Here is a 14,640-nt window from a genome sequence, read left to right as displayed (position 1 = left end):
AATCCTTCCCTCTCCTTCGTTCTTAGTATCCCCAGGTGAATTAATGAGGATATTGAGTCCACAAAGATCCACTGTCCCCCTGAAGTTTTCAGAAGAGAAGTTATAAACACTTTAGATCGTTCCTCAGATGAAAAGAAGCATGAAGAAGATTCTGAATTGCAATGTAATGAAAACATTGAGGAATAATTCCCTTCAGACTATCAAAAGGTAGATAAAAAATCCTCTGAATACGAGTAGGAATTTTCCAATATGGCTAGACATATAGACATACAGATCTAAACAGGTTATGGTCTTCTTGGAAGTAATTCTGCCATTTTCTGAGAATGTTTATCTCTCAGCATGATAGGACAGTGGAAGACCAGGACCCAATGCTACAATTCAATGGAAAGACATGAATTTTACTGTTAAGTTTTCCTTAATGATGGCTCATCACCTCAGCTTGACCTTCGACTATGTTCAACCCATAGGGGGCAGTGACATGCAATTAATAATAACTTTTCAGGGCCTTAAATGAAAACAGCCTCTTTCACATTTGTTTTTAGTGGTCTCAGTGTGTGTTTTTTGGTAGAAATGAATTTTGTTAGCTGATCAGACAATAACATTGGACTTTCAGAATTTCTTAGGTTGAGTTTAGGGGATTATAAAGTACAGAATTACAAAATAGGTTGTAAAAATGATGTTCTGAGGAACTTTCCAGAGATTTTGCCCAGCAGTAGTATCCGTTTCCACGAAGAAATAAGTCCAATGTATATATTTGCATAAGGAAAATAGCTGATATCCCAAGAACAAGAATTATTATAACACTTGGAGTTTTTATTGATACCTCAGTGCTGTACTGTTGCCTCCTGAAATATTTAAGTGCTGATTAAGTGTTAGGTATTGTAACTGAAATATTGATAGGTATATACACATACAAAGATGGACATTTGAAAGGACACACTGATTCACTGGGTTTTCAAAGAAGCTGTGAAACACCATTGGTCATGGCTGAGAGTCACAGAAGTGCATTCACATCTTAACTGTTGGCAAGATTTTTTTTAGACTTCACTTGCAAATGAAGGAGAAATATTCACAGAGTCCTTTTCCCAGAAGAGGGGTGGGGCTCAGGAGGAAACACGGATTTGTACATTTGAATAGGTAACAAATGGGCAGTGGATTCCTGTATCATGAGTTAGACCAGCATAGGAAGGAGCTTCTTGATAATGAATAAAAGATAAACCTGGCACTATGGTATAAAAGGCACTTTAAAATAGTTTATTTTGGTATTACAGATAGAATTCAGCTAGAGAAGGTGACATCAATTCACAAAGGCAAAATAGTCTAAAGAATGGGCTGTGTAAATCATAAAGCAAGAGCTGGATGAAGGCTTTAGCAGTCCTCAACCTATGAGATGATGAGAACTTCTGAATTTTAACTTATGATGCTCTTTGATATGTTATGCAGAAAGAGTTTACAAAATATCAATATAGACTACATAAGAATTTAGAAGGATTTTAGCACTGATAAAATTACAAGCTTGAGTGGTGTGCAGGTTGTGGGGCTGTTCACAAGTCATAAAAGGAAACATAAGGAAGAAAGATTAAGTTTTTTTATCCACATTTCCCCTCAACTGAGGGAGACATCCACAGAAAGATATTGAAGAGACAGTGTGAGATTTTAGTCTGAACAGAAAAAAGTCTGGTAGTTGTCATGTGTTGGCAGTGATGTGTCATTGTTAGCATTTTGCTGTCAAATGAGATATCTTGCTAAAAAAATAGGCTTTGACCAAGCTTTTAGGGCAAAAATATTTTGCTTGTGCTTTATGTGTCAGTGAGATCTGAGATCCTCTCTTCTATCCTCTTTCAAAGACTTGCATATATGTAATAGACAACAAATAGAATCAAGTCTCATAGTTCAGAACTGCAGTTTAGCCTTTTGTTTGGAAAGATTAGGGTTTTTTCTTTCATGTACACTGGTTTCTGGATGCTATTTTTCCATGTTACTTTGGAACACACTCTGGCTGAGGATGGTAGGCTGGTAGTTTAAGTGATGCAAGAATCTTGTCTATCACTCTGCCCAGCTGGAGTAGAAATGCAGGCAGTAAGAGGATGCAAATGGGAAACTGGATGATGACATGTTTTTAGGAATGTAAGGTAGAGTGTGAAGTAAACAAATCTGAACTGAAAGGAAGGCTGACACAAATGTAATGAGACATAAGGAAGATAATAATGTGGCTTTGAGACAAAATTGTTGGTGTGAGGAAAAGAAAGACTGGGATTATGCACAAGCAAGTGTAGCAAAAAAAGAAACATGGAGCCTAGGGTATGATGCTTACAACGTAGAAGAGGGCTGAAACCCAAGATGTGGATGAGTGGCAACAAGACAGATCACAGCTTTTTTTTTTTTCTGTTTTGGTAAACGGTAACATGCAGCAAGACTCCTGTGGGTTAAATGGAAAATGGGATTTCCGCCCTGATCAACAGCCAGCATAATAAACCCACGCACACAGCACTGATACTGTCCACCAAAGCCACAAATCTTAACCATCTTTCATCAGTCCAATGGATCATCGAGTTAGACTGGGCCTTTTGCCACCAGTCCAGCTTGAAGAGCAATCTAGACACTCAGTATAAATATGTGTCAGTAAAAGAATAGCCTCATAAAAACAGAAAAGAAAGGTGACATTGCAGCCTCCAGACTCCTCTGTGTTGAGACACATTTCTTCTGATTGTCGTATATCTATCTCTTTTACATATCTCTCTTTTACATTAATACATGTATATGGGAGTGAAAATGATCACAGGATTTCTGGATGTAACAGGCAGGTCAATGCACAGACTGATTTTTTTCTCCCCTCAGGACATATTTGTGTTTGTTTTAGAAGCAAACACATTCCAAAGATATGAAAGAAATGCCAAAGCACCAGACAGATTAAATGGCTGGAGAATGCAGAAAACAAAACAATAATTCATGAAATTGAATCTGCAAAGCTTACAAACGATGATCCTCTCATGGCAAAGTATGTATCCAGAAGCCAGCTCCACTGTCTGGGCCTTGGGAGAGGAGGAGAGCCAAGCTTCCTGCCTATCTCTCCCTTTCCCACGTCTGTCTTGGCTGTTTCATGCAGGCAATGTGCAGGGCTTGTGTTTTTGAAGGGACCTTTCACTCCAGATTAGAACAGCCTTCACGCAGTTATGCAGGGGATGAGGTTGCTTTTCATTTTGTTATGTAGAGCTGTAGCCGAGCAAGTGAAAAATCAGCCTTTCATGCTCTATGGAGTGCTGCTGTTGTATAGGAACTGCTACTGTTGAACCGAGACAGGAAAAGAAACATCTCTCTCTTCTGCATTTTATTTGTGTACTCATATTCAAGAATTTGTGAAGTGCAAGGAAACTGCCACTTCTGTTGTAAAGTTTCTATCTGAAAAAAAGTCTTCCTAGCAAAAAGTATTTCAGTGCCTCAGTTCCTGTAACTGCATAAAGATGTGATACTTTAGGGCTATGATACCATACACAAATTGATTGCTACAACATTTTTATGTGGCTATTTCTAAAGAAATATGTGATCAGTATTACTGGTTACTCACAGCATCCTTTACTCATAAATCAACATGATAGATGTAACGTAGGTCTGAACAGGATGTCAGGTAATAAAATATAATGTGAAATTAATCAAAATCAGGCTAACAGCAGATGAGGGGCTCATATTCTGGCTAACTGTGCTACATTTAACATATCCAGATTTTATATAAATATTTATCTCTGTACATCTTAAGAAGCTCCACTGACTTCCATACATCCAAACTTAAACACAGGTAATTTTTTTATAGAATTGGGGCTTAATGTTGGGATAGACACAGGTTTTGGATTTCTCTCTTTCGCTTAAATGAAATGAAAGTGAAGGAATTCCCTTATCATTTAGTATTATTATTATCCACTTCATTGTAAGTTTCCTAAATTCACCACTAATACACAGCACTGAACTACTTTTCTAAAATTAATCAGTAATTTCTTATAGATAATGTTTGGGAAATTTTCCCATTCCAAAGAGTTCTCAAGGGCAGACAGAAGAGGTTTCAGACACAATAAATGGATTAAATGTAAAAAAGCACTTCTCTTCTAAGTTTTGCTTTTGTATTCCATGTTGGAGACCTTAAAGCCAAATGTAACTCATCATAACCATCCATTTCATTCATGTCATGGATAGATGGAAGACATGTGCAGACTAAACAAGCTACCCCAATAATATGTAATGCTCTTTTGGAGGTTATTCAGAAATCAGAATCAATGGAATAGATATTGTTGAGTTACTGAAATAACTAAGTTAAACTGTTGACTACATATTTGATGAACAGGAATAATACAAGTAAAGTCAAGATGGATTTGCCAAAACTCTTTTACCACTGTTAAAATCAGCTTGAATTACCATTTCTACTCAGCTCAGTGCTAATATAGAGTCCTCTATGCTGTTTCCAGGTTGAAATGTAAGTGGAAGTTTTGGAAAGGGTCTCACACTCATTCTGATTCCAGTCCCCCTTACTTGCACTGATTATAGGCCTGAAAGGGGCTTCTTTGGTGGGAGGGTGGTTGGTCACTGGAACAGGTTTCCCAGAGAAGTGGTCATGGCATCAAGCCTATCAGAGTTCAAGGAGCAGGGAATTGGACTCGATGATCCCCATGGGTCCCTTCCAACTTGAGATACTCTATGATTCTATGATTCTATTAAATGAATGGCTCTCTGATGTGATGGCACATAGAGTCAGGAGTTTCACTGGGAGAAATGCATTGAGAAAATAATAACCAGTTATTAGTGGAATTAGTGGTGCAAAGCACTAGCGAGGTCCTGTTATATTATTTTCTCTTTAATGGAGTGTGTCATTGGCTTTAAACCAATGAGACAGAACTGAAGAAGCAATGCTTAAACTTGCCTCTGTAGGTGCTTGTGTGCTCAGTCATCATGGCTTATAAAGGGCTGCTATCACCGCTGGTCCAACACCGTTAGTAGTGTGCAGCAACGGAGTTGTTCAGCTGAATATCTATGACTTTACATGCAGTTGTGGAGATCCTTCCCTGTGTTTTCTTTCCTATTTAGCAATTTAAAGTAAAGTTGCCATTGTTTTCAACCAACTCCTTTACAGTTAATGATGATTTTCCAGAACAACATCATCAAGAAACACTCCAGTATGTCTATGTTTTGGTAGGTCTGAGAACCTCCTTGTAAAAAACATCAACAATTCTGTGAGTTTCCTGATTCAGAAACAACTAATATAATATTTTTGTGCATGGCTGTCTGCATTTTCCTATTCAGAACACAATATCTAAAGCACCAAGCTTCATTTTCTCATCATAAATATGTATAAGGCAATCTTATTAACATAAATCTGATCTAACTGGTTCACCATGTATAAAGAAATGTAATTAATTTGCCTCCCTGCCTATTTTTACTGTTGTCTCTATTTTCCTTAGATTTTGCTTGTTCATGTATTACTTTCTTAGAACCTTTGTTATGCATTACATTCAGCTGTTTGATGCATTGCACAGTGTTTTTATTAACCCTAGCTGGAGTACTAATGGGTTTTGATAAGAAAACACTAGTAAAAAATTTCTCGTTTACAATTTGGGTGATTAGTGACACAGTCATAAAGAAAAATAAATTGGGACATATACAAAACTTTTGCAAATATTTACTTTCAGTGCCATCATATATATGTATCATCTATTCACAGCAATTGAAAGTAGTGCATCTGCATTCTAATACTACTATTAAAAAATGAAGATGATGTTTGCTGCTGACTTGTCAGTTAGGTAATATGATTGGATATTTAAAGAAAAGCTTTAAACTATATTAGCATATTTGGAAGTCAGAATGCTTTTATTTTCCTTCAAATAAACTATACTAAACATATGATTATCTTGTATTTGTTAGTTTTTTCTACCTTGTACTACTATTGTCACAACTTTTTCAAGATTCTACCTATCTGATACTCTAATTTTAAGCATCCAGTAATATATTCTAAACGCAAAGTATGAATCTCAGTATTATATAAAGTTAAATGCAACTCTACCAAATGGACTGTTTTGGAGTTCAATCATACACATAGTAATTTCTGTACCGAGACTCCATCTACTATTGATATTTGTGTGATTTGTATGGTAATCGTCTCATTTCACTACTTTTCCTATTATCCTAGCAAAGCATATGTTTACCATTTCTTGACAAAACTGAAGAGGTGTCTTCTAGACTTCTGTTTTTTTTTATGGTTTGGGTTTTTTTTTTTTTTAAACTGGTATTTGATAATCCGTACTTACATGTATCTTACTATATATATTTTTTTTTTTATTCAAACTTTAGACTGATGATGGGATTGTGAAAATATGGAGTGAATCAGGAAATCATGGTGATGACTGGAACAAAGTCGAGTTACACTTGGGGAAACTGAGGAATTTTGAAGTTATCTTTGAAGGCATTCGTACCAGAGACTTAGGAGGAGGAGCAGCAATAGATGACATAGAGTTCAGCAACTGCACCACCAGTAAGTTCAAGAGGGAATTTTCTAGAGGGATGCTAAAGGAGATGTAGGATGTTCTTACTTGTTTTTAAATACATCATGGTTTTACTGTTTTTATCATGCCACTGTTCATAAAATCAGTTACAAATACATTGTTTTCAGTTGTAACTTTAATATCATTTTCTACTCATGCAGAAAGTCTTATATTAGTGCAGTGTTCTCACTCTAAATTATTGCAGATAAATCCAAGAAATGCCTGAGCTTTTGTTTCCTTAATTTATTTGGTTTTGAGTAAGAACTTTCCTTCTTTCATTCATTGGTAAGTTACTGAGTCTTTGATGTCGTATATAATAAATTTATATAAATTATGTCAGATTATATCAAGTGAAGACTGCGGTCTCCCTGTTTTATCATAAAGGCTCTTGCCATAAAAATGAGTTGAGACCACAAATGAACCATTGCTGCTATTCTTTTTCCCAGTTCATTTCAAGTGTTAAGGCCAGCAAAGTAAAAAAAACCTTTGAGTCCTTCACAGGGTACTCACTCTATTTAATTCATCTTTTTGTGGACATAGGCTAAAATAGGAACAAATTTTGCCTTTAAAAAAAAGGAAAAAAAAGATAAAAACTGGGTCGATCATGGCTTCCATCAAGGAAGGATGTGGTCTTTATCCGTGGTAGTAAACAGTGTGACATGATATTTGTTGTGAGGTGATCATTGCTGATGCCACCTATCAACATTGTATGAGTTTGGGGGAAGTTATTTGGGCACATTTTAATTTTCTGCCATGGTCTTGATGTCCATTATCAGTTGGAGCATGGAAAGTGCACTTCTGGAGAGCATCTTTTGATCTAGATTCATCTGAAAAATGCAGGTTTTGCATTCAGAAATTGCTCTGTGGTGTAAATCAAAGAATGGAAACTGGATACAACTTGGGACCTACTTCAGAACTGCACTTCAATAAAATGGCAGATGTACCATTAAAATCTCTTTCAGGAACATGAATGCTAGTGATTCCTTTGTATTTTTTCTAAGTAAGTGTTTCATTGTCCCCATTGCTATGCATGTGATTGTTCTCCAAAGGACAAAGGTAGATGGATAAGGATGCCCTGGTAGGAGATGGGAGGTCAACATTCCCCTATCATCTTGAATAACAAAGAGTCTGCTGATCTCTCTTGCAATTTGTTGCCAAGTTGTGCTCAGATGTATTAATTCATACAGTGGGGTCTAGTTAAACCACAGTTGTGGGATTCTGTTCCATTTTGGGGCTAGAACAATTTAGACACTTCATTTCATGGTCAGATTCATGAAGATATTCAGCAAATAATAATAGCAAGATTTATTTTTTTAAGGAAGAAGAAAACTCCCTGGTAAGTTCATAAAGATGGTATCAACATATCTTCATATAATGTAAAAATATTTCTGCTTACTCTTAAGTCCACATATTTTATAATAACCTGAAAATAGACATTATATAAACATAACTGGAAATATTCCTCAGAGTTGTCATTGCAAGGAAGGAAATTGTTTCAACAGGGAGTTGGAAAGCTGTCATATGAAGGACCTTAAATCTCTTAAAATGTTAAGATTGCTGAAATTTACATTGGTTTTAGTCTATGACCCTACAAATCTGAATGTTAATAGTGTTTTATAACCAGTCTTGCATTAAAATACCTTTGCAATGAAACAGTTCAGAAAGTAACTTGGGTTTATTACAATATAGCAACTTTTTTTTTTACAGCACTGCTTCAGCAAGAAGCTCTGTTGGGAACGCAGTTGCACCATGTGCTCTGACTGCTTTCACATGCTTACAGCTTCAGCATAGTAATATTCCTGTACATTTTGCAGAAAATTGTTGTTTATGAGGATGGATGATTCAGAGGAGGCTTTTCTCATAGAATTTTGAAATACACAGTTGAACATCAAAATACAATACAAATAAAAATTTTTTAAAGATTGAATTAGAAAAGTTGGAAACCCAAGATACCAATCCTTTATAGAGCTGTCACTTGTATGGTGGATGTTTTTGCACTGTAATAAGGTCCAATCTTTAAATAATCAGGAAACGTTCACTTACAGCGTCTCCGGTAGTGTATGCTAGGTACAGCAGGTTTTTCATTAAAGTTTAGGTGCATGTATCCTATGGGAAGAGGTTTATGCTTATCTCTTTGTTCTTCAGCAGGATCAGAGCCCTCTCATATATTTACTTTTTAACTGAAAGTATGTGCCTGTGTGCTAGTGCATGTCTGTAAAAAACCAAAACAAACAAAAATCAAAAAAACCTGCCCCCTCCCATTATTTTCCTGTCTCTACAATGATATTTGAGCTCAAACCAAAGTCAAGAAGGAATCATTGCATTGTCTTTAGCGTCTTTCACATCAGCTCCATGTATGATTTTTTTGCCTTCTACTCCACAAGTTGAGAGCTGCTTGCTTAATTTTCTTGAGACTTTTGGTATGCTGACCTTCCTGTTGGTATGATGACATGAAGGAGCCTGGTCTGACCTTTTTCATTCTTGTTGTTATTGATTCTTTACCTTTGTAGAACAAACAAACAAAATACATTTTGCCAGATTCTCAAAAATAACATTTCCTGTCTGACCCAAGCCTGGGGCATTCAGGATAGAGAAAGCATGTCATGTATAAATTTTTTTTGCAGCACAGGGTTCACAGTTTTATTGTGTCTGTTGTAACAAAGCTAAAAGACAGCAAACACAATCTTACTGTGGCCAAACTCAAGAAGAAGAGTAGCATACAAACCAGAAGAGGTCAGGGGTTTCTTCTCAACAAAATGACTTGATTTACAACACTTATTCATGTACTGTGTTTGTAGCTGCAGACTTGCTGAACTAAACACATGGCTAGGGTCCTCTAGGGGAATTGAAGGCCACGTGTATTTTCCATTGACACTTCTAGGTTAAACTAAAATCTTATATAATGTTATGGATATGCTAGCTACCATAACTACATAAGCAGAGAAATGGACCATGCACAGAAAACCCTAGAAAATAAATGAAAATAACTAAGACTTGAATAACAGGTTTAAAATAAACAGAAAGGAATGGAAATGAGAAAGCGTTAAAGTGCGTGGGGAAAAAAATTCAGTGTTTAGCTGCTTCCCAGCAGATAGCATATAGTGGTGGAGAAGAATGTTAGAGCATTTCTGGATCTTCCAGATGTTTTGGGATAGCTTCCTCCTCACAGACTGTCCTTTTGGAAGATGCGGAGTGATATTCCTGGATCATGGTTTACAGTCAACACAATAAAATAATTGCCTCTTTGCTAAAATAATATACTCAAGTGGAGGGTGTGAAGAGGGAAGAGAGAGGCAGTCTGTGTGGGCATTTTTGACATGTGAATATTAGAACTTCTTTTATGCAGTATGGCAATATTCAATGGTTATAGCAGAATTTAATAAATCCAAAGACTTTATTTTATTGTACATGTGTTTCTCTTCAGCTTGCTTTCATACAGTGTGTTATAGAAAGAAGCTGTACACATTATAATGGAATCTGCATGGAGATGGATTAGCTCTGCAGACTTCTTTGCTCTTCACTTACATAGCTGTGATTTACATAGCTCATGTTATATGAGCATTTTCAACCAACAAAGGAGAATCTTTTCACTATTTCCTTTTAAAAATTAATTAGTTAAAAGCTTCTATATCAGTAGAATACTACAGATAACTTTATTTATCATGATCTGAGCTTCTGGGGCCCTATCCTACAAGGCTCATTTCCCTCAGCTCTCACTAATTTCTGTGGAAGTGAAGGTCAAGAGGCAACTGTGGATTCATTGGAAATGTGAGACGCCTTGGAAATATTGTCAGAGGTAGAAAATGAACGTATAAAAGACTCTTATCAGTTGGTTGTGAGAGGGTAAGTTATGTTTTGATAGCAAAAATAATTTAAATTCGAAATCTGATATCTTTTTCTTTTGCAGGTTTAATTGTAAAATGTGAAAAATAGTGGCGTTACATCCCAGCCAGAGAAAGATTGTTTTTAATATTTAGTTAATTAATTTATTGATTAATTACATTTTTTCACCTTTTTTATGCAATAATTCTTTATACAACTTTAGTGACAGACTATCCTATGTGATTTGAATGGAGTTTAGAGTGGTCATCTCTTGTGCTGTTTAATAATTGACTTTGACCATGCATGAGGTTATTTGCAGGCTAGAAAAAAAAGCCTGCAATTTTGCCTTAATAAAAAAGATAAAATACCTATGAGTATTGTACGGGATAATCGCCAATGATAATTTTATTTTTGAGGCTTCTGACACCTTTGCCATGATAACATCTAAAAATTCTGTCAGAAATAAGCTGTGGTCTGGTAACCTTAAAGAGCACTTCAAGCATTATTAATTTGCTCTTCCAGCTGATGGCTCACTGTCATATAATAGTGAACCAAGAGCACAGCTCATCAGACATGCTGTTGCTAGTAGTATGAATTTTGTAGATCTGTAATTTTAAAGAAAAGGAATCTTGTACTCCAGATACAAAACACAGAGTATAAGCATGGACATATACTTTACTCAGCCATATCATACATACTGATTTTGGCATCCCAGGGCACCACCTGAAAAACCAACAGTGAAAGATAAATGAAAATAAGTTAAACATAACTGTAAATTCAAATTAAACAGAAATTTCTAGAATAGTTGATTATTTAGTTTATTTATGTATTTTTTCATGGTCTGGCAATTCAGTGCAATAAGAGTCCAGGAAAAAGAAAGAGCCGTTACAGCTCCAGTGATCTTTGTGGGCTGCCTCTTTGACATCAGACTTCACAAGCTTTTCTTCTCATGTTTAAGCTAAATAGGATACCCATTCGGTCATACCTGAAGTGGTATTAAAAATATATTTAGTTTTTTGAGAGAAAGCAAAATCAAAATGCCACAGTACTCCTATTAATAGGAAACTGATTTACCAAATTGAGATGAACAGGCATTTTCTTTACAATATAATAAATCTTGCTTTGCCTTGTGGTGAACATTTTCTTTCCCTTTCTCCTCATATATCTGTATTCTCACCTACCGTTTATGGCAAAGACCATAGGTGAAGGTACTGCAATCCTTTGAACAACTTTGCTTCCATGCTCGCATAAACAAGAAGCTTTGAAGCCTCAGCGAAGAAATCCTTTCTCATTAGAATTCCATCCTAGCTTTGCAGATCAGAGAGAAAACAATTAAAACATCCTAGTGTTTGGATGTGTAGGCCAATATTTTTATTTTTAAAATAAGCCAGTGTTTTCTTTGAATCCTCAGCTATGTGTCATGCAAAGCTTTACATTTAGTGGAGAATTTAGTTCCTTTTGCTTAGGCACTTAAGGAAGGTTCAAACTCTTATAACAGAAATACTCAGTACAAACCTGGCCCTGAAGTGAGAAGGAAGGGAACTGAGGCAGGGAAAGCTGCTGGGGGTGATTTAGTCACTCAAGATATACATTTGTGTTCAGTCAGAATGTATGTCCAGTTACCTGGGTTTTTTGATCTATTCCTTTTTCTTTTTCTTTTTTTTTTTTTCCCCTCTTCAAAGTATTTTAATGTTTTCTGGTTTTCACCTGTTTTTATAAATAGGTCAATGTCAGGGTATTCTGATATGGGACATTGGAATTGCATCACATGGATAAAACTTCTCAGTAAATGTACTGAAATTAATGGTAAAATTCTTATTTGTTATTCTAATGTTTGGATTTTACCTTTAGAAGGAAATTATTCTTTGATTTCGTGGTGAGCTGTCAATTTGTAGATTGCTGATATCCATTGAATCTGCTTTATTGTAGAGGAAGAAACCTCATTTTGAGAAGTTAGTGATTTTTGGTAGCCTTAACTTAATTTGTGTTACTGTAACATACATTAACATGAATGTGCTTTATCCTTTTTGAGTGAAAATCTTACTGAGCTCAGATCTCATTACACGCAGCAGAGGGTACAGATGACACACAATTTGGTTCTAGGCAAGAAATAATCTCCTTTCTGGAAATGTGAAAGTCAGCCACAGCTGCCTTCCACAGGACATCCTGAATGTCCTCATACAAAGGACTCAGTGGGGAAGAAAACGTGCTCAGGAGACATGTGGAGGAAATACAGGCTCACTCAACCCAGAGCTGCCAGAGTTACGCTGGGGAAAGACTTGAATTCCTGCACAAGTCATGTTATGCACAAGGTGATTGCTTAAATGGCATTGCATATTAAGGCTTTCTAAAAATGTATGAAAAAATATAAATTTGTTTTTACTGAAGAAGCAAATATTATGTAGCCTGGCTTCAGGGAATGAATAATACTGCATTTGTCAATCTTTGAAAAGATTAAAAGATCGGAAAGAAGAGAAGTATGGCACCATATTTTTTATTGCACTCCACAGAAGTCATTTACCCACCTGTAATACTCCAAGATTGCTATTTCTGTTTGAGATTATGTAAAAAAATGTATGAGACCTTAACAAAAAGATTTTTTTGCCATATTTCCTTTTTTTTGTAACTCTTAGATTGTTATTAGGAAAACACTTGAGGTCATTTGGCACAGATTTTGCATATGAGGAACAAGTTTTAGCTTTTACCTCTCTTTTCATGAAGAGACCTCAGTGGCTTTTTCAGCTTCTGTTTATCTCATGTGAAACTTTTGAAAAAAAGTTGCTTTGGTTTCATAGTATGTGGCTGCAAAAGCAGCTGTTCAGTATAAAACTAAAATCTCATAATTTTGACATTCACTTCACGTATTGCTTACTCTTCATATCTGATGGTAGATTCCTTACCTCCGCATAGTTCGAATGGGCCACAAGAGAAGACTTTTCATGGCTAGTAAAATACACAGGGTAGACACAGCTGGATTTTAATTTTTTTTTAACCTCACAATCATTGTCTATAAAGGTGGTACTAGATGAACGAACACTGCCCCAGCCTGAGTTCCTTTTCATATGAAATTACTGTAGAAGGTAGGCACCCCCCTTCCAGTACAAATAAACTGCATATAACATGTGATCTTCTGTAACCCATCATACACCTCCATGCAATATGACAGCCAAGATTAATTTCATATCTAACGATGACTTTGCAGAGCCAGAGAGAGCATTCAGCTGAGGAAGTGCCTCCTTGTTGCAGATAATTAAGACTTGCACCTGTGTGCTGTATGCCATTGGTCTGTCACAACAACCTCTGTGGACCACATTAGGACAAGTCCATGTATAAAAAAAATAAAATATTTATATGAGATACTTCCAAGAAATCTGTGATAAGGGGAGAGAGTGCTGTGATTGAGTGGTTTGGGTTGGTCCTTCATCACAGTGGTAACAATGGCTTGACAGTAATTTTGTAGGGTAAATATTGTTGAAAACCCCTAAGAGTAATCTATTCAGTTGAACTTTCTGAGGTGTAATGTAGCTCTACACTGGAATCAGGAGAGAGGGGAGACAGGGAGGGCAAAAAGGACCAAACAGTAGAGAGGACATGTCAAATTGCTTCAGGAAATATTTTTCTCCAGCTAAACATGTTAATAATTACAGGGAAATAGAATTTTCTGCAAAAGCATAATTTGATTTTTCACCTTATCTCCTCTTCTCCCTTTCTTTTACCACTTGCAGACTTCAAAGAGCCTAGAACACTAGACCCTCACTCAGTGCTCAGTCCTCAGTGCTTCTTCCTAGTGTCTTCTTTAGTATTAAGCAAAACATGGCAGCTCCCTACATGAGGGTACTGTGAGCATGAGCTCTTTATCATGCTGATACACTCTACACCAAGGTTGATCTGTCAGTCTTAATCAAATATAAAAACTGCTGTCCTTGTCTGGTGTGGGTTTATATACTCCATGATATCAGCACTAGAAGTTGAAGAGAATTTTTTTCTTACCTTTTGTATTGCTTGAGCCAGAGCCAGTTGTACATTTCCAGAACTTTGGATGATTTTTTTATTCTTTCAGCTTATTTGGTGGCCTTAGGCATCATAATACTACTTGCTTTGAGCATCTTTAGGAAGTCCATTGGCAGACTTTTGTATCTACAGGTGAAATTCTCTCCTAAGAGTCAATATAATTTGTTAGAACTGCTGTATGTCAGAGCCAATGCATATCGTTGAATTAAATCTGGCCTTTTAAATGACACATTCTGTGAGGAGAATTCCCTATGTTTTTGAATTACAAAAGAACCTTATTTGAAAT

The 14,640-nt window shown here is 36.1% G+C and overlaps 1 protein-coding gene across 1 annotated transcript in view; it reads left to right on the top strand.

Annotated features, from left to right (window-relative positions):
• The window catches only part of MALRD1 (MAM and LDL receptor class A domain containing 1), a 277,676-nt gene that overhangs the window by 157,533 nt on the left and 105,503 nt on the right, over positions 1–14,640 (top strand). Inside the window, exon 28 of the mRNA XM_059818810.1 lies at positions 6,331–6,511. Coding sequence (XP_059674793.1) covers positions 6,331–6,511 — 181 coding nt within the window. The remainder of the gene's footprint in view (positions 1–6,330; positions 6,512–14,640) is intronic.

The sequence above is a fragment of the Gavia stellata genome, chromosome 6 (assembly GCF_030936135.1).
Source record: "Gavia stellata isolate bGavSte3 chromosome 6, bGavSte3.hap2, whole genome shotgun sequence".
NCBI lineage: Eukaryota > Metazoa > Chordata > Aves > Gaviiformes > Gaviidae > Gavia > Gavia stellata.
The sequence above is the reverse complement of the archived record's forward strand: the minus strand, read 5'-3'. Positions and strand labels throughout refer to the sequence as shown.